The sequence below is a fragment of the Myotis yumanensis genome, unplaced genomic scaffold, assembly GCF_028538775.1.
Source record: "Myotis yumanensis isolate MYYU_CA2020_CCGP unplaced genomic scaffold, mMyoYum1.0.hap1 SCAF_1, whole genome shotgun sequence".
NCBI lineage: Eukaryota > Metazoa > Chordata > Mammalia > Chiroptera > Vespertilionidae > Myotis > Myotis yumanensis.
This window is the reverse complement of record NW_027223752.1, coordinates 72,989,699-73,010,319: the sequence shown is the minus strand read 5'-3', so window position 1 is coordinate 73,010,319 and position 20,621 is coordinate 72,989,699. Positions and strand designations below refer to the sequence as shown.

Below are 20,621 nucleotides of genomic sequence, written 5' to 3'. Positions count from 1 at the left end.
AATCTGAATACTTAACATCAACCATCACAGCATCTCCTCTGAAATAAGCCGGCATTCAAAGATGTGTTGATGGCCTGTGCAGGGGTTGGAAAGTAACATAAATACAGGCAGTAGGCCTCAGGGCCTGCATAACAATATGAGTAGTGGACACTGGAGCAAACTAGAGAATTTGTGCTCCTTATAAAGCAGCAGTTGCTACTCGGTTCAGTCCTGTAGTGGGCCAAGCAAAGATTCGGGCCTAATGTTGCCAGATTTTCTAATTTTTCAACAGAAACTAGAAATTTGGATTTTTGTATGAGGTCACCCAATTTTTAAATGTTGATTGCAAACCCTACATGGGCTAAAGGAAACCCATCTATGACCCCTGCAGGCAACCAGTTCTCAACCTCCTGCTGTATAATGGCAGCCTTCTTCTGGGCCTCGGACCCCTCCTGCCTCATTCACAAGCTCCTCTTCCTCCTCCTGCCACTCACTCACAGAAAGAGACTTTCTTCGTACTCCTTCTAGATGTCCTTTCTCTCTCCTCTGAACCACCATAATACTTTGCTTATAGCCTTTGATTGTGCTAGCCTACGTTGTTTTATACCTGTTATCTGTATAATCTGTGCCTCTCATAAAAAATAAATTCCTTAAGTCACTTCTTATCCTATATAATAAAAGGCTAACATGCAAATTTTCCCCTCAATCGGGAGTTCGACCGGGAGTTTGACCAGGGGGAGGGGCCAGTCAGCCAACTGCCCGTGGCCCCTCCCCGCTGCCAACCCCACTCTCAATTGGCCCCCCTCACCCTGATCAGGGCCGGAGCTGGCCAACCACCGTGGCTCCGCCCCCTGGCCAGCCCCGCCTCCTATTGGTCCCCCCCAGTTGGGGGCAGGGCCGGCTGGACCCCACCTGTGCATGAATTCATGCACCGGGCCTCTAGTTATTCTAATAATATCATTGGTTGAATTCTGTGTCAGACACTGCTAAGCATTTTACATATATTAACTCAGTGGTTGGCAAACTGGGGCTTGCAAGCCACATGCGCCTCTTTGGCCCCTTGAGTGTGGCCACGAAGTTTCAATCGCACTATATGTGCGCCCACATGTGGTATTTTGTGGAAGAGCCACACTCAATGGGCCGCAGTTTGCCAACCACTGTATTAACTCATCTACCCTTTAAAAGAACACTAAAGAATTGTATTATTATTACTATTTTACAGATGAGGAAACTGGAGATAGGAGTATTTGTAATTAATTCCCAGGCCTCAGAACTAGTAAGTGAAAGAGCCAGCACTTGCAGCGAGTTCTATATTTGCCTGACTTACCTTTAAATGTCCTATAATTCCTTGCACACAGTGAGCACTTCATTAATATTTGTTGAATAGATTGTTGGAAAACAGAAGTTTATATTTCATTTAAAAGACATTATTTCTTAAGGAGCATGGAGAAAAAATTTTGATGAGTTAATGGTTTGCAGAAGGAGTGAAAAATAAAAGTAACGTGAATATTCACTATGAATATTTGTGGGTCAGCAGTAGATTAGAGCCCATTCATCAACTGAATAGATACGCCGGGTTTATCCAAGATATTTTTCAGTGTATTTATTCAAAAAGAATTCCAATCCAAAAATAATATCCATAAAATAATTTGCCAAGTTAGCATTTCTGGCTTGAAAATTCAATGTGCAATTCTGGTTTTAGTTAGAAATGAGAAAATGCCAAAAGGAAATTGAATAAAAGCTCGAAGATATTCTTTATTTTGCATGCAAAAAGCATTCGTTGCTTCTTTTCAACAACTAGGATGTCATATTTCTGTTTCTCCATCCAATGGGAGTCCCAAAATGCAGTTTTCTCTTTCCTTTTAATTAATGTTTCACATAAAAACATATAATCTCATTAAGTAACAACTAAGTAATTTGATGGTTCCCCTGTTACTATTTTCTAAATATTTTATCAGAACCATAAATGTGCACTCTGAAAATGTGATTTAAATGACAATGACAGAATCTAACCATAGTCATACTTTATTTAAAGTCCTAATGGCTAAACAAATCTCTAAATTCTCAGTTTCTCATTCAAGAATAACATTTGATACCATGAAAAAGACATTTTCTATCTTTAGGACCATCATTCAGCTTTCAAATCTCAGCTGCCACTGAAATCTAACAACAATAAAAAATTTTAAAAATCAGCTGTAACACAGGATATTCCCCATCTTGGCTTCCTCCTTTTGAGAAATGGCACCAACTAACATAAATAAACTAGCAATGTAGTTAGTGTTGGTGTTCAAGGGTACATCTGGATGGGGACAGAGATTCCAATTCTCTATTTTCCAGGAACTCTGACCCCAGTCCAGAAATCAGTGGTTTCCATCACCACAACTACTGCTGCGTAAAGGGCTCAGAAGCAGCTGTGCTTGGCCAGCTAAGGAGGCTAAGCTGGCTCCATAAAGATTTGCCAGTGACCAAACTTTCTTCAGAACATTTTTTAAAACTGCTCTTTCCCCTGAGATAGTTTAAATTGGCCCAAAGCCAAATCGCTAACCTTCAATTGATAGCTTGAATAAAAGATTCACTATAAAGCAGAATTATTACCTATAGACTGCTGATGTTTAAATCTTTTTAAGAACAAAGAAAATTACATGCAAGATTGTACAGAAAATGATTTGGTGAGATGTTTCTAAAACTGGTAGAGGGTCAGTAAAAATAACAAGAGACCAACCATTTTCTCTTCATGTGAAAACTGCTATCCAAGGCCAAACTAGATCCCAAGAAGTACTGAAATATAGTTGGGGTGGGGGAGAGGGAATAATTTTACTTTTCCAAAGCTGCTATCATTCTTCTGGTTTTCTACACATCCTACCAGCTTTGTAAAAGAATATTTGAGGGAACTATTAAGAGAGGAAACACATTCATTTCAAAATACTCATAGGAGAGTAGACATCAACCTGGTGAGCTTCACTGCTTAATGTTCCACTAAAGGAGCTAAAGAATGTGTCAGAATAAGGGACAGTGGCTACCAGTGCTAATACCTAGAACTAGAGGAATAAAGAGAAACATGGCTCTCAAAGTACTAATAAGTGCTACATCGATTTTCTTCCCTCTCCTCCCTCCTGATCACAATCAAGAATTAGCTTAGCCCTAGCTGGTTTGGCTCAGTGGATAGAGCACTGCCCCATGTTATGAAGGGTCACAGGTTCAATTCCAGTCAAGGGCATGTACCTTGATCCCTAGCCCCAGTTGGGGCACATACGGGAAGCAACCAATTGATGTGTCTCTCTCACATCAATGTTTCCCTCTTTTTGTCTCTCCTCCTCCCTTCCACTCTCTCTATAAAACAATGGAAAAATATCCTCGAGTGAGGATTAATAACAACAAAAAGAATTACCTTAAATCTTAAGAAATAATAATATTAAAATAATATTTGCTCAGTAACTCCATCCCAGCAAATTATCAACTGAAATAAAAATGAATAGAGAGAAATCACCAAAGGAAAATACACACTATAATAGAAATTACTATCGCTGCAGTTGTAGTCATGGAAGGATAAGCAACTGGGAAGAAGGAAAAGCAATGGGGAAGAAACCTCTTTGTTAACAAGTGGACTGCCAAATGTGAACTAGCTTTAGCACACATAAACCTGAGCGGTCCATGCACTCTTGAGTATGATATACCTGATCATTCTGATGTCCAAGTCCTGGAGAAAAGCTGAACGTTGTTGGGGAGGCTGCAAAGAATTCTTGGAGCTTTGTATCTATTTCAGCAAGCTGCTGATGCTGGGTGACTGCCAGTGTATATCCTTCGCCTGGGACCAGACAGACAGACAGATCACCCTAGAAGGAAAAAATGGTCACCAGATTATTCCCATTCTATATTTCTTCCCAAAATATAATATACCTTTCAGACTGCTACTTCAATGCTCAAGATTTCATCCAAAAAAAATTTTTTAAGAAAATAAAATAAAACAAAAGCACAGAATTAACACTGGCATAGTGAAAGAAAAAAAATTAAGTAGTTTATGATTTCATTATCTGCCAACTCTGTGTAAAATATCTCCATAAATTACCCTTTGTAGGTTTTTTGCCCTGTGAAATAAATCTCTTATCCTCACAGTCTGATTCTCATTGCATGCTCATTTCTCCACTTTGTGAAAGTGGTTGTAATATGATGAAGAGGGAGAAATGATGTTTATCCTATAATGGACATGGTATTTTCAAAATTTGTGCCTGAAAAGTAACATAGGACCTATAAACTCAGTTGTTTGGATTTTATGAATTTAACTGGCCATCTAACTCATTCAACTAACATTATAGTTTCATAATAAAGACCCATTCATAACAATTCAAAAATCTCATACTGAAGAACATATCTAATCTAATAATAGACAAACATGGTAATTGACCATAACTCCACTACACTTCCCATTGGCTAATCAGCAGGATATGCAAATTAACCCAACCAAGATGGCACCCACAGCTGAAGCGAGCAGGAGGCTTGCTTGCTCCAGTGATGGAGGAAGCCAAGGTTCCCCGCCTGCCGCAGCCGGGCTCTGAGCTCCACTCTAAGCAACAAAGGTGCAATTATAGAAGCTAAACAAACCCAAGATAACTGCTTTCAGCAGGCCGTGGCCTCAGAGCTGGAGCGGCAACAGTTTCAATTATAGAAGGTAAATAAATCCCAGAATTTAAAAAAAGAAAAGAAAAAAAGGAGAGGCTGGGAGCTTCAGTCGCCGGCTTGGCCAGCCTGAAAACAGCCCTCAGCCCCTCATCCAGGCTGGCCAGGCACCCCAGTGGGGACCCTCACCCTGAAGGGGGTGTGACCAGCTGCAAACAGCCATCAGCCCCTCACCCAGGCTGGCCAGGCACCCAAGCGGGACCCCAACCCTGTTCCGGGACACCCTTCGGGGCAAACCAGCCGGCCCCCACCCGTGCACCAGGCCTCTATCCTATATAGTAAAAGGGTAATATGCAAACTGACCCTAACAGCAGAAGGACTGGGAATGACTGGTCACTATGACACACACTGACCACCAGGGGGCAGACGCTCAATGCAGGAGCTGCCCTCTGGTGGTCAGTGCGCTCCCACATGGGGGAGCTCTGCTCAGCCACAAGCCAGGCTGATGGCTGCCAGTACAGCGGTGGTGGTGGGAGCTTCTCCTGCCTCCTCAGCAGCGCTAAGGATGTCGGACTGCAGCTTAGGTCTGCTCCCTGCTGGCAAGTGGACATCCCCCGAGGGCTGCCAGGCTGCCAGAGGGATGCCTGATTGCCAGCTTAGGCCCAATCCCCCAAGGAGCAGGCCTAAGCCAGCAGGTGGTCATCCCCCGAGGGGTCCCAGACTGTGAGAGGGCACAGGCCGGGCTGAGGGCCCCCCCCCGAGTGCACAAATTTTTGTGCACCAGGCCTCTAGTCTACAATAAAAGAGAAACATGCAAATTGGTGTCACTCTGCTATGCCCACCAGCCAATCAGAACAAGTATGCAAAATTAACCCAACAAAGATGGCAGTTAATTTGCATACACAGGCACAGAGCGAAGACTGAAGGCTCTGGCTGGAGTGAAGACTGAAGACTGAAGAGGCTTGGCTTCTCCACTGCGGGTGCAGCCACAGCAGAGAAGCCAAGCCTCTCTGCAGCCAGAGGGGAGAAGCCTAGCCTCGAGGCTTGGCTTCTCCACTGCGGCCGGACCAAAGGCCTGGGTTCTGGGTGCCGGAGGAAAACCAATGCTGGTAGCCAGGGGAAGGAAGGCCTATTGCACGAATCTTCGTGCAATGGGCTTCTAGTATGCATATATGCCCAACCCATGGACACAGACAATAGTATGTGGAAGGCCTGAGGTGGAGGGGGGACAAAAAGGAAGAAAATGGGAGACATTTGTAATGCTGTCAATAATTTTTTTAAAAATCTCATACTGAGTGCCTACTCTGTGTCGGCATTACACTGGTGATTCAACATGAATCTCACAAGGTTCTGCCTTCAAGGAGTTCTCAGTCTCTTGGCAGCAAAGATTTTAACAAGGTGTGAAGCTCACCAGTAAGCCTAGGGCACCTTGGGAACCAGAGAGGGTCAACTACCCTCTGTTAGTTGGACAGGAAGGGACAAAGTGGTTGGAAAAGGCTTCCTGGCAGAAATAATCAAACTTAATCATATCTTAATAAAAGAAACAACGTGCACTTTAAAACTGCAGCTGGTGAGGGCAAGATTAGAGGCAGAAAACCCAGTTAAGAAGCAAACTTCATAATCTAAAACAAAAGTGATAAGTGCCTGGACTGAGGAATGTCTCCTGGGAGTGCAGAATATAAGACAGACAGACTCCAGAGAAACTTAGGAAGTAGAATTTACAGATGCTAGAGATAATGTGATGGAAGGGTAAAGGGAAGAGGAAGGATCAGGGATAAACACTAACTTCCTGATATTGTCAATGAGGGGAATGTTAATCATATTGACCAAACTAGGGAACACAGATGTGTTAGGTTTGAGACGGTAAATGATGAATTCTGTTTGGGACCTTTTGATATTTGCACAGATGTCGGTAGGATATCCACAGATTGTGTTAGGTAAACAGATGTCTGAAGTTCAAGGGAGAGAACTGGGTTAGAAATGAGTACTTCAGCCGAAACCGGTTTGGCTCAGTGGATAGAGCGTCGGCCTGCGGACTGAAAGGTCCCAGGTTCGATTCCGGTCAAGGGCATGTACGTGGGTTGCGGGCACATCCCCAGTAGGAGGTGTGCAGGAGGCAGCTGATCGATGTTTCTCTCTCATCGATGTTTCTAACTCTCTATCTCTCTCCCTTCCTCTCTGTAAAAAATCAATAAAATATATTTAAAAAAAAAAAAAAAAAAAAAAAAAAGAAATGAGTACTTCAGACTCACCCATACATCTATAGTGGCTTGAAACCCTGGACCATGGGAAAGGGTGAGATCACACAGGGAAGCATGTAGTACGATGACAGAAGAATCATGAAGAACATTTTTAAAATAAAGGGGCAGGTGGAGGGCAAGGAAGCTTAAGAATTTCATACCAGGACACTCATACCAGGAATCAATCCCTAGATGTAAAACATGCTAAAACCTATGCAGAAAGACATAGGTTTCTGTGTCTCCCCTTGACCCTAGCATGAAATCTCCCTTCTTGTTTCAGTGAAAACAAACACTGCATGAGTCTTGGTAGGAGATAGGTGCCCACCAGACACTCCTTCTCCCTGCCCACTGGCATCAAGAAGACAAGCAAGTGACCTGGATTCGGCCAAACGGAAGTCAACACCCTGGACCTTGACTCTGAGGGAGAAAGAGAGATGCGAAGGTGCAGGGAAACCGGGGGAGTGACTAGGGGACGGCAGTGGCAGTGAGGCCAGTGCTGGCAGCAGTGAAGGTAGCAGCAGTGACCACCCCTCGGGAGTGGCTGGGACTACGGTGCAGCTTGAAGCAGCCTGTTTCTGAGGAGTTTATATGGCCTTGTTTCTGGCCACTTTGATATCGGTGTGGTTTACAAACCTGGTTCTCCGAATTTCCATGAGTCTGTGAACTACCCAAGCCTACCAATAAATTCAGTTTCTGTTTTGGGTTTGTTTTTGTTTTTTTAACCAAAGTCCATCTCTGTTTCTTGTAACCCAAAACAGTGACTAATACATTTTTTTCCAAGTTATTTGTAATAAAGAATATAGGCAAAAAGCCTAAATGTCTAAAAATAAGTCAATTGTAGTATATCTCTACAAGAATATGATACAGTAATAAACATTTTAAATACACTTGGAAATTGGCACATGAAAGTCATACATAGTTATTTTAAAAATAATATCACCTAGCTGTCCACAAGTAAGAAACCCTGGTTAATTTTTCCTAAATAAAAGTGATATAAATACTGTGTTACTTAAATGAGAAATAATAAAGTACCACCAAAAAGTAAAATTATGGAATCACAATGACTAAATATTGGTTAATAAATTTTAAATTCTTGTCTGAATGGAATTCTTTTTTATGACACTGGAGGTAAAAGAACATGTCAGATTAACTTCAACAGAAATATAAATGCTCCATTCACTATGCAGTTGCAGACGGAAATTATATGTAACATGTAGTAGATGTTACAGTGTTTTTCTGTCTGTCTAGCACCTTCTAGACACCCTTGCTATGTGTGGGAAATCTGTAGCTTTTAGGAGCTTGCCTCCCTAAGACAGAACCCAGAAAATGCTCTTCACCATCCTCCTTTACAGCTAGGGCCCAGGCTAGTGACCAAGGGTCGATAACCAGCCTCACCCACTTGGTACTGAGTTAGATGTAATTTGATATCTGATGCAAAACCCATTTTGCTGGGAAGATGATAGTAGAGGCATCTGGCTTTGGGAAGTGACGTTAGTTTTAAGTGTCCCAATCCAGGAGGAAATCTCTTAAAAATTCTAAGTATCCTAGAGAGACTCAAGAGAATATTACACCCACATAATTAAACATGCCAGTAAAAGGAACAACCAGAGGCAAGAGTTCTGGGGAATTAAGACATAATTATCATTTTAGTCATCCTCTTTAAGTCTCATAGGTGTTTATCAGAGAGGAAGTGATGGGGCACTCCATAAAGTAAAGGGCACACAGAAGAATACAGCAGATTTGAGGAATGACATGAAATTTGGTGCTGTCTGAGAATACAGTAGATGGGTCTCCTCCTCAACGTGTTCCTAAAGTCTTCTGCGGCACTTCATATCTTCCTCCTCAGAATCTCTTTTTCAACATATGCCATTATCTACCTGGCTTTATAGAATTTCTGTATAAAATGTCTATCTCCCATGCCAGAGAATAAGACAGAACCCTCTTTCTCCTTAGAGGACTTGCAGAAAAAAACTCTCAGCAAATATTAGTTCAAAAAACAACAATAAGTAGGCCCTGGCCAGGTGGCTCGGTTGGTTGGAGTGTCTTCCCTTACACCAAAAGGTTGTAGGTTCAATTCCTGATCAGGGCACATACCCAGGTAGCGGGTTCGATCCCAGGTCAAGAAATGTACAGGAGGCAACAAATTGATGTTTCTCCTTTCTCTCTCTCTCTCTGTCTCTTCCTTTTCCTCCTTCACTCTCTCCCCCCTTTCCTCTCTCTCTAAAATCAGTGAACATTGAGGATAAAAATAAATCTCAAAAGAGGGCTAAGTAACTAAACAGCAGAAATAGAGGAACAGACATGATTAAAATCCAACTTAGAAAACTGTAAAATGAGTTCATATGAGCAAAATGACAAAAAAGATAAAGATTATAAGAAAAATGTTATAAGACCTGGAAGAGAGATCCAGAGGTTCTATACCCATCTGTGACAGACACTTGTACACTGACCTGGTCCCCTTTTCCAGTTTTCTTCCTTGCCTTCCTCTGCTACAAAAATGAGTGAAATAACTGCATCCCAGCAACTCGGCAACAAATGGCTTTGTGACACAGCTGGGCCAGTAACACACAGGTGAAGTCCTGAGGACACTGTACCTCCCCAAATGAAAAGGCAAAGCCTCAGCAGAGTGCCTCTTATGAGGAGCGGGGAGCGAGAGAAGCAGACTTGGCCAAGGCCAAGGAAACAGAGCCAAGCAAGGACTGGTCTCAGCTGAAGACCTGCTGACCCCTGGGAAGCTCTGGAGGACAAACTGCACCACAGAGCTGATCTCATCTTGAGTGAGAGCACAGGGTTAGGGAGGGTAAGATGCACAGACAGGTGCCAGGTAAAAGGGATCTGAGCAGGGTGCTAGCAGCATTCACTACATTATGTCTCTATTCAACGTAGGGGAATAAAAACTAGATGACAAAGCTAAGAGCTTCAAGGAACACAGAACAACATATTTGTTTGTACAAGTAAAGAATATTGCTATAAGTTTAGTATGCAAGCAAGTGCAAATGCTGAGCCACTGCACTCCTTATGTGACTTGCCAGGGCCCTATAAATACTGGTACTTGCACCCTGAATCACATGCTGTTCGCTCCCCTGGACTCATGAGGGAACTGAATGCTCCAAGTTAACTGGCAGGAGCAGGACAGCATTCTTTAGGTTTACTAAAGACTACACTGAAATATCATGGAGCCAGTTTAGGGAGAATAGGAAATGTCCAAAATAACAGGATACTGAGCAAAACATTATACACCATCAGTACTAAGCCCATTACATCACAGGCAGAGTTATTATTGTGATAACCAATGTGTAGTAACTCTTATGATAACATAAAGTAATCCTTTGGAAGTCAATAATGAATTGACCAAGAATAAATTTGAAAATGTCAATACAAATCTATAAATAAGATTTTTTAAAGTCAGATAATACTATCTCATAATCTTCAAAATGATTATGAATGTATACTAATAGGTCAATAACATGATTAAAAAATATATATTAAGAAGTGTAGAGGTCAGTGACTCTCAGAGTTTACATACCCCAGAACTGGACAGCCCCGAATCTCGGTCATCTAAGTCCTTCAGAAGTTCAACCAGCCTTTTCTTCTCTCTGTCGATCATAACCTCTGGTTTCCCTGAATTCTTGGCCAACTACAGAATGTATTAATGAAAAATATTAAAAACTCAAAGCAATTCATAGTTCAGGAAAATAAAAATGAAACCTGAGGTTACTACAGTATAGATACACAAAGTAAAATTTGTGAGATTAGGCATTTTCATTTGCCAATTAATTTTATTTTATGTCAAATTTTTGGTATAGGTCTGTTCTCCAAGCAAAGATATGTTCACTATAAGTAAACTCTCATGTTACCTTTTTAACAAATGTTTTATTTATAAAATAAAACACAAGCAATTTTCTCACCTCTCTTATATTATATCAATGCAAAAAAACATATATGCTGGGGCATTCATTTCTGGTTTTTGGAATAAATGTGATGAGTAGGAGAGGATAAGATAAAATTAAATAGAAAATAGTAAAGTACTGGTTCATAAAACTATTCTTTCAGTCACATATGCTGTTTAGATCATATACATGTATCACAGTCAAAAAAAATATTTAAAGACACTAAACACAACTATTTCCATTATCACAACTCACTTAGTCCACATTCTGGCTTCTAAATTTCTAAATACATACCTCAATGTTTCGCTTAATAAAATCCTGGCTGTGTTTACCCCTGAGCTCAATCTTTTCTGTATTTAAGAAGGGGTTCTTTTCTGCTTTGATCAATGAATCATTTCTTTCCACATCACAGGTAAAATCTAATATTAAAAAGTTCAAAATTTTTCATAATTATAATTGTCATTATGCTAAAATTTTACCTTAAGCATATATAAGAAGTAAAACATACATTAGAAGAACTTCTAATTTCCAAATCCAGAAACCTAATATATAGAGATTTATTCTTAAAAAGATAAATGTGCTACATAATTTACAATGAAGTTCTCATAAAATTTCTGTTATTCATTACTATGTATCAAACTGTTTGCTGTTGATTCCTTTGGAATCATGGGGAATGTGGAAAAAAAAACCATGATTCATATAAAGGAGAAAATTCTGATGTTATGGGAATTTTAAAATATATTTTACTTGAGTCTTTATATGAAAAGAGAACTTTCCCTGAAAGACTAGATTCTTTATTAATTTGCCATCACCCTCTCAGAGCAATCAACTTTTTGTTCAAGCAAGATCTGGGCATAAGTGTTCTGGGTGTTCTGCAGCCTATCATCACAAACTCCTGAAGCCCTTTCTACTTTGTCAGTTTTCTCAATCATTAAATAGAGGCTTAAGTCAGCCTCTGAGTTGTTCATATCCTAAGTGCTCAAAACAAGGGTAAAAAAAATGCTTATGCACTATTATTCCCTTTATCAAATACTAGAGGCCCAGTGCATGACATTCGTGCACTCGGTGGGGACAGGGGAGTCCCTCAGCCTGGCCTGCGCCCTTTTGCAATCCAGGAGCCCTCGAGGGATGTCTGACTGATGGCCATCAGTTAGACATCCTTAGCACTGCCGTGGAGGTGGGCCACTGTACTCACCAGCCATCAGCCTGGCTTGTGGCTGAGCAGCGCTCCCCCTGTGGGAGCGCACTGACCACCAGGAGGCAGCTCCTGCATTGAGCGTCTGCCCCCTGGTGGTCAGTGAGTGTCATAGCCGTTTTGTCGATTTGCATAATACCCTTTTATTATATAGGACTAGAGGCCCAGTGCCCTCTTGAAATCCAGGATCCCTCGGGGGATGTCGGAGAGCCGGTTTCTGCCCAATCCCCACAGGCCAGGCTGAGGGACCCCACTGGTGCAAGAATGCTTTAAAACTATGCATTCGTTTAAGAAGGATAGTCTTCTTAAATGACAAGTGGAGTCCACCCTACAAAATAGGATAGATTGCCACATTCAAGTCCAAAAGGAAAAAACACCAGCCAGCAGCTCAATCCAGACAAGGTTTACTTAAAAGTTATCTTTGTTTTACAAGAGAGGTTACCTCAATAAAAAGGATTAAGGGTATTTGTAGCTAATTATCCAAGATTTAATACAAATTTAATCATTAAACAATAAATTTTAATATCTGGAAAGACCCAGAAAAAGAGTAATATCTTTGGTTTTAAATTATTTTCAAACAAGAATAAGTTTGAGTAAAATCAAGTTTTATTCAAGGATAAGTTACGAGTTTCTAGACAAATACATCTGTGCTTTATAATTGGGGTTTTATGTTCTAATCAATTATATAATTTTTTTAAATCAACTACCAATAGTTAAAATAGCAGTTACTGTTTTGGTTAATGGTTTCCTTAGATATAAAATATGTAACTTTTTTCCATAATCCAAGTTGTAAATAGTCTTTTAAGTTGAAATATAAGGTTTATCATACAGTTGAAGTTTCCTGTACTCTTAAATAATACAGCATTAAAATAACTCAAATTAAATGCATCCAGATCTACATAAGAGTTTCTTTAAAATGTACTTTTAAAAAATTGTAGAAAACATTTGATTGTTTGGTCAAAATTATCTCACTAGATATGTCCTCTTCTCCTCTCCATCCTGGTGGTGATCCCTGGTAGAAGCTGCCATATTCCTATAGAGACCCAACCCATACTGGGTAGGAGGAGTTGGCTGGACCAGCACTAAGCACTAACCCAAGTTGGATCAGTTGGTCTCTAAGATTTTGGAAAGTCTCCTTCTCAATGACTATCTACAGAATATGATCTTGGAAATAAAAGAGAATGTCTACCACCAGGATTCTTTCCATACATTTTCTTTTTTGCTTTAGCTAGGTTTTCATTACTTGCAGCCAGCTTTCCTTTAACTCTTTTTATATAAAATTTTAAACATCCTAAAGTAGAAAGAATTGTATAATGAACCCTCAACAACTAACTGATTAACAATGACCAATCTAGTTTCATCTAGAACCTCACCTACTTCCACCCACTTCCTGATTAAATCACATAAAATCATCTCATCTGTGGATATTTCTGTATATAGCTAGTACTCTCCAGTGACGATATGTAAAAAAAAAAACCAACACAAATTCAAGCATACCTTGATTGGCATTCTGCATTTGGTTTTCATATTCTTCTGGAGGTACTTGAGTATGAAACACTGAGAAAACTGTGTCTTCATGCTTACAGCGAGAAGGATCTATTGATTTTTAAAAATCATTTGTTTAATACACATAAAATAAATAAGGAATTGTGTACATAATTTTGATATCAAATCATGAGAAAAACATATATGGTGGAATTGAACAATTAAGTAAAGAGGTGGCCAATGGTGAGAGCCAGATTTCTCCCTGTTGGAGTGAAGGTTACAGAAGAGCAAGGGGAAAAGACTAGAATGATCTATTTGGTAATAAGATCAGAAACACCAGTATGGACTAATTTTTATCTTAATATAGATACAGATGGTTACAAATAGAAATATGTATAGATAGGTTATTATACAGATAAATATTTCCTTTCTTGGAAGGCCTAGAATTAACAACTCCCTGGCAGCAACAAGCACACCTAACATCCAAATCTTGGTTTCCAATATTTTTCAATCAGAGGAACCAGGGTTCCTTGGAAAAATGGCTAAATCTAGGACTCCGGTAGGATATATAGCAGATGAGTCTGGAGCATCTTCTAATGCCAGAAAGTAAGAAAGTGCTCAACAAAACTCAAATGATGGAGGTATGTCTAAGGGACATGCGAGTCAACTGAAAGAGCTCCCAATGGCCAAAGCTGGAAAAATTTTGAGCAACAAAATAATGTGCTATAGGATTAGAACACAAAGGATACAATAAATATCCATTAGTCTATACTGATATAAATAAATAAGCAGGGAGAATACACAAATCCCCCTTGCAGAATAATTCAAAATAATGTATGTAAATACTCTGCCTTCAAGGAGGTAAAGCTCAACTCCCTACTTCTTAGGTATGATCTGAGCATAGTTACTTCTTTCCAAAGAGGGCAGTATAGAAAGGGGGTAAAAATAGAGGAACTTTACAATGAAGAAATCTGACAAGCACTTCCTCAGCCAGCGGACCGAAGTTAACATCAATGGTGATAAATTATGTTGATAGGATGATGTGATGTAATGGAAAGGCACTTTCACTCTTTGGTCTTCCAAGAACATGCAACCCTAGTCAAATCATGAGAAAAACACAACAAATCCCAATTGCTGGAAATTCTACAAAATACCTGGCCAGTCCTCCTCAAAACTACCAAGGTCATCAAAAACAAGGAAAACCTGAGAAAGCACATAGTAAGAGGAGCCTAAGGAGACATGAGGAGTAAATGAAATATGGTATCCGGGATGAGATCATGGAACAGGAAAAGGACACTAGGTAAAAACTAAATGTCTGAATCAAATATAGACTTAAGTTAATAATATGTCAATACACACAGCTTATCTCACTTATAAATGTAGATGCAAAAATTCTGAATAAATCAGCCATTCAAAAATGGTACTGAATTAAAAGAAGAATCCTCCAGAACCAAGAAATATTGACCCAGGAATAAAAGATTCATTAAGTATTTAAATCTATTAATTTTAAAACATTAAATAAGTTTGTCAAGTAAGAAAAACTTTAGGATAATTTAAATAGGTATTGAAATGCATTCAATAAATTTCAACACTGAATCCTTTTAAAGTTCTCAGAATATGAATAATTGTTATAATTATTGAAAAGAACACCAATAACCCCAATAAAAGTGAACACCAGAGAAGAGAGAATTAGGAAAGAGAAAAGAGAGCAAAAATGATATCAAGAAAAGAAAAAAAGGTAAGAGGCGAAATAACAACAGACCCCACAGAAATACAAAGGATTGTAAAAAAAATACTATGAACAACTCTATTCCAACAAAATGAACAACCTAGACGAAATGGACATATTCCTAGAAAAATACAATCTTCCAAAACTCAATCAGGAAGAATCAAAAAATCTGAATAGGCCTATAATTATGGAAGAAATTGAAGCAATAATCAAGAAACTTTCATCAAACAAAAGCCCTGATCTGGACAGCTTCACAGAGGAGTTTTACCAAACATTCAAAGAAGACCTAAAACCTACCCTTCTCAGATTATTCCAAAAAATTCAAGAGGAAGGCATACTTCCAAGCTCTTTCAATGAAGCCAGCATTACCCTAATCCCAAAACCAGATAAAGACACTGCAAAGAAAGAGAGTTATAGGCCAATATCCCTGATGAACATAGATGCTAAAATCCTCAACAAAATTCTAGCAAATCAGATGCAGCATTACATTAGAAAGATCAGACACCATGATCAAGAGGGATTTATTCCAGGAATGCAAGGCTGGTAACATATCTGCAAATCAATAAATGTTATACATCACTTAAACAAATTGAGAGGGGGAAAAATCACATAATCATATCAATTGATGCAGAAAAAAAGGATTCAACAAAAATGCAACGCTCTTTCTTGATAAAAACTCTCAGCAAGGTGGAAATAGAGGGATCATACCTCAACATAATAAAAGCCTTATATGACAAACCTACAGCCAACAACATACTCAGTGGACAAAAACTAAAACCATTTCCCCTAATAACAGGAACAAGACAAGGATGCCCACTTTCACCACTCCTGTTTGACATAGTACTGGAAGTAGTAGCCATAGTGATCAGACAAGAAAAAGAAATAAAAGATATCCAAATTAGAAAAGAAGTAAAACTGCCATTATTCACAGAAGACATGATTTTGTACATAGAAAACCCTAAAGACTCCATCAAAAAACTACTAGACTTAACAAATGCATTTAGCAACAGGATACAAAATTAACACCCAAAAATCTATGGCTTTTTATAAACCAATAATGAACTCACAGAAAGAGAAACTAAAAAAACAAACAAACAAACCATTTACCATTGCACCAAAAAATTTAAGATAAGTAGGAATAAACTTAACTAAGGAGGTAAAAGACCTGTACTTGGAAAACTACAGGACGTTGAAAAAAGAGATAGAGGAAGAATAAACAAATGGAAGAACATACCATGTTCATGGATGGGTAGAATCAACATCATTAAAATGCCCATACTACCCAAAGCAATCTATAAATTCAATGCACTCCCCATTAAAATACCAACAGCATATTTCACAAACCTAGAATGAACTCTCCAAAAATTCATCTGGAATAAAAAAAAAAGACCCCAAATAGCTGCAGCAATTCTGAGAAAGAAGAACAAAGTAGGAGGGATCTCAATACCAGATATCAAGCTGTATTACAAAGCCACTGCTCTCAAAACTGCCTGGTACTGGCACAAGAACAGACATATAGATCAATGGAATAGAATAGAGAGCCCAGAAATTGACCCAAACCACTATGCTCAATTAATATTTGACAAAGGAGGCAAGAACATACAATGGAGTCAAGATAGTCTCTTTAATAAATGGTATTGGGAAAATTAGACAGATACATACCAAAAAATGAAACTAGACCACCAACTTATACCATACACAAAAATAAACTCAAAATGGATAAAGGACTTAAAGATAAGACAGGAAACCATAAAAATACTAGAGAAAACCACAGGCAGCAAAATCTCAGACATATGCCGAAGCAGTTTCTTCACCGATACAGCTCCTAGGGCAGGGGTGGGCAACCTTTTTGTGAGTGCATGCCAAAACCAGCAAAATCTTTGACTCAAAATTCTTCTGCGTGCCAACCCTAATTTTTTGAGAACATGTTACGCCTACTTGATATCTCTTGAGGTGTAGGTATGTGAAGAACCTTGAAGAAATAATAAAATTCATTCAAGCGACAAAAACACAGTATATGATGATGAAAAATACATTTATTTTTTAATGTATACATGTACACTGATAGTCCGACAGAAAACTTTATGACTCCGTTTGATACTATCAGTGGGACTTTTGCTGCTGCATCACTGATGACAGAGATTTTACATCAGGTTTATATTTCGTGACCTTCAGAGATATGCATGAGCTACTACTTTCATCCATCAGGCTACTCCTATTACGAGACTTAACAAAATTCATCACTGAGAACAAAGATTCACAAGCGTATGTGGATGAAACCAAAACACTGGTCGGATCTAGGAAGGCAGGGAGAGTTAAGGCAGAGGCATAGAAATTGCTCTTCCCCTCTCTCGTCAATCCATGTCTATGGTCTTTAAGATAACTTGTTATATAAAATTATTTATCTAAGATGCACCTGCACTGAATTTATCTGAAAAATAAAAAAAAGTCAATATTAAGAAAAAATTGTAAATGGAAGATTATAAGAGAGGGTTTCGAGTGCCAGCAAAAGTTACTGGTGTGCCATGTCTGGCACGAGTGCCAGGGATTGCCCACCCCTGTCCTAGGGCAATGGAAACTAAAGAGAAAATAAATAAATAGGATTACATCAAAATAAAAAGCTTCTACACAGCAAAAGAAACCATCAACAAAACAACAAGAAAGCCCACTTTCTCCAGCATGGGAGAACATATTTGCCAATGTTATCTCCGATAAGGGTTTAATCTCCAAAATTTATAAGGAACTCATATGACTTAACAAAAGGAAGATAAACAATCCAATCAAAAAATGGGTAAAGGACCTAAATAGACACTTTTTGAAAGAGGACATACCAGAAGGCCAAGAGACATATGAAAACATGCTAAAAGTCACTAATCATCTGAGAAATGCAAATCAAAACAACAAGGAAGTATCATTTCACACCTGTCAGAATGGCTATCATCAACAAATCAACAAACAACAAGTGCTGATGAGGATGTGGAGAAAAAGGAACCCTCCTGCACTGCTGGTGAGAATGCAGACTGGTATAGCCACTGTGGAAAATGGTATGGTGTTTCCTCAAAAAATTAAAAATGGAACTTCTATTTGACCCAGTAACCCCACTTCTAGGAATATATCCCAAGAAAACAGAAAAACAATCAGAAAGGATATATGCACCCCTATGTTCATAGCGGCACAACTTACAATAGCTAAGATTTGGAAACAGCCTAAGTGCCCATCAGTAGATGAGTGGATTAGAAAACTGTGGTACATCTACACAGTGGAATACTATACCGCTGTTGAAAGAAAGGAAAGAAAGGAAGGAAAGGAAGGGAAGGAAGGGAAGGAAGGGAAGGAAGGGAAGGAAGGGAAGGAAGGGAAGGAAGGGAAGGAAGGAAAGGAAGGAAAGGAAGGGAAGGAAGGGAAGGAAGGGAAGGAAGAAAGAAAGAAAGAAAGAAGGAAAGGAAGGAAAGGAAGGAAAGGAAGGAAAGGAAGGAAAGGAAGAAAGGAAGAAAGAAAGAAAGAAAGAAAGAAAGAAAGAAAGAAAGAAAGAAAGAAAGAAAGAAAGAAAGAAAGAAAGAAAGAAAGAAAGAAAGAAAGAGAAAGCAATTCTTACCATTTACAACAGCATGGATCGAACTGGAGAGCATTATGCTAAGTGAAATAAGCCAGTCAGAGAAAGATAAATATCACATGATCTCACTCATTTGTGGAATATAAGGAACAACATAAACTGATGAACAAGGACTGATCCAGAGACAGAGAAGCATCGAACAGACCTTCAAAACCTCAGAAGGAAGGAAGGGGAGGGTGGGAGTGGGGGTAAGAGATCAACCATAGGACTTGTATGCATGCATATAAGCATAACCAATGGACACAGACAGTAGGGTGCTGAGGGCATATGCTGGGAGGTGGGAGCGGCCGGGGAGAGGTCAATGGGGGAGGAAAGGAGACATATGTAATACTTTAAACAATAAAGAATACAAGTTAAAAATATTGGAAGTGTGTCACTAGATTGAGAATTTAGGAAGACCACTGATAAAGTATAGGAGAAAATACATAACACTGAGAAATTAAGATGTTGGAAGTTAACCAGGTAGCACTAGTAAGTGTTCTTTTGAGAAGTCTGACCTTTAAGGAGAGGAAGAAAACTGAATGGTATGTTTGGGAGTAGGATGAAGAACTGAGCGGGGAGGTTTCATATGTATGTTCCGTTGATTTGATGGCTCTTTGATTCTGTTTTTAGGATCAGAAGACTTAAGCATGGTAAAGTGAAGGGAAGGAGCCAGAAAGGAGAGAGGGTGAAGCTCCAGGTGAGAGACCGAGTGATTCATGGATCAGGAGTCAGGGGCAGGGTGAAAAGAATGAGATGTTATTGATTTTCACCTTCTAGAAGTACATCTAAGGGAGGTGGAGGAGCACAATTAAAGTGCAGTTTAGGAACAAAAAGAAAGAATATGGAAAGGATTCCCACCTACTTGATCCATTTTCTCTGGACAGTAAGACTTCCAGAGTGAAGAGCTTGCAAAAGAGAATAGGAGGTTAAATGCATAGTAACTATTTGGAATAGCTACTTTGGGGACTGCAAAAGAAATCGCTAGGCAGGACTGAGAATCCAACAGAGGTTAAAACCCAAACTTCCTTAGCTATATTAGTACAGTTATATAATTTTCTTCCTCAGTCCTCTGCAAATCAGAGCAGAAAGAGACTACCAGATTTTCTTGGAATATTTAATCATAACATCCAAAAGCAGCAGGAGTATCACATACCTGAATTTCACAGAAAAGCACTTCAAAAGAGGTATTAACAGATTTTGAGAGGCAGGATTAATTAATATGTTGATGTTGTGTCTTTACACACACTTATAAATTTGGAAACACAAGAGGCCACAAAGACAAAAAAGTATAACCTCTATGAAAAACACCAATAACAAACATCCTATCACTGGATGCATCTGTCTCAGAGTATCGAATTCTATCTGTCCATGAGATAAATGCTAAAAATGAAGGGAAACTCATAAAAAGTTTTGATTTTCACAACATTCTCTAGAAAAACTTAAAAGTGATCCCTCAAAAATGGGATGGGATAGACTTTTAAAATATTACCAAAATCTCTAGAAGTGCTAATATTGTCTACTTCAAAATCTCAGTAAACTTGAGGTTATTGACTGTGTTATAAAGTCAAAATATGATTAAAGAAGATAAACAATCCAATCAAAAAATGGGCAAAGAATCTAAATAGACACCTTTCAAAAGAGGACATTCAGAAGGCCAAGAGACATATGAAAACGTGCTCAAAGTCACTAATCATCCGAGAGATGCAAATCAAAACAACAATGAGGTACCATCTCACACCTGTCAGAATGGCTATCATCAACAAATCAACAAACGACAAGTGCTGGAGAGGATGTGGAGAAAAAGGAACACTTGTGCACTGCTGGTGGGAATGCAGACTGGTGCAACCACTATGGAAGACAGTATGGAGTTTCCTCAAAAACCTAAAAATGGAAC

The 20,621-nt window shown here is 39.1% G+C and overlaps 1 protein-coding gene across 1 annotated transcript in view; it reads right to left on the bottom strand.

Moving 5' to 3' along the window:
- FSIP1 (fibrous sheath interacting protein 1) overlaps positions 1–20,621 on the bottom strand; it is a 177,234-nt gene that overhangs the window by 135,260 nt on the left and 21,353 nt on the right. Inside the window, exons 6-9 of the mRNA XM_070405146.1 lie at positions 13,416–13,514; positions 11,018–11,142; positions 10,360–10,470; positions 3,654–3,812 (exon numbers count right to left, since the gene is read on the bottom strand). Coding sequence (XP_070261247.1) covers positions 3,654–3,812; positions 10,360–10,470; positions 11,018–11,142; positions 13,416–13,514 — 494 coding nt within the window. The remainder of the gene's footprint in view (positions 1–3,653; positions 3,813–10,359; positions 10,471–11,017; positions 11,143–13,415; positions 13,515–20,621) is intronic.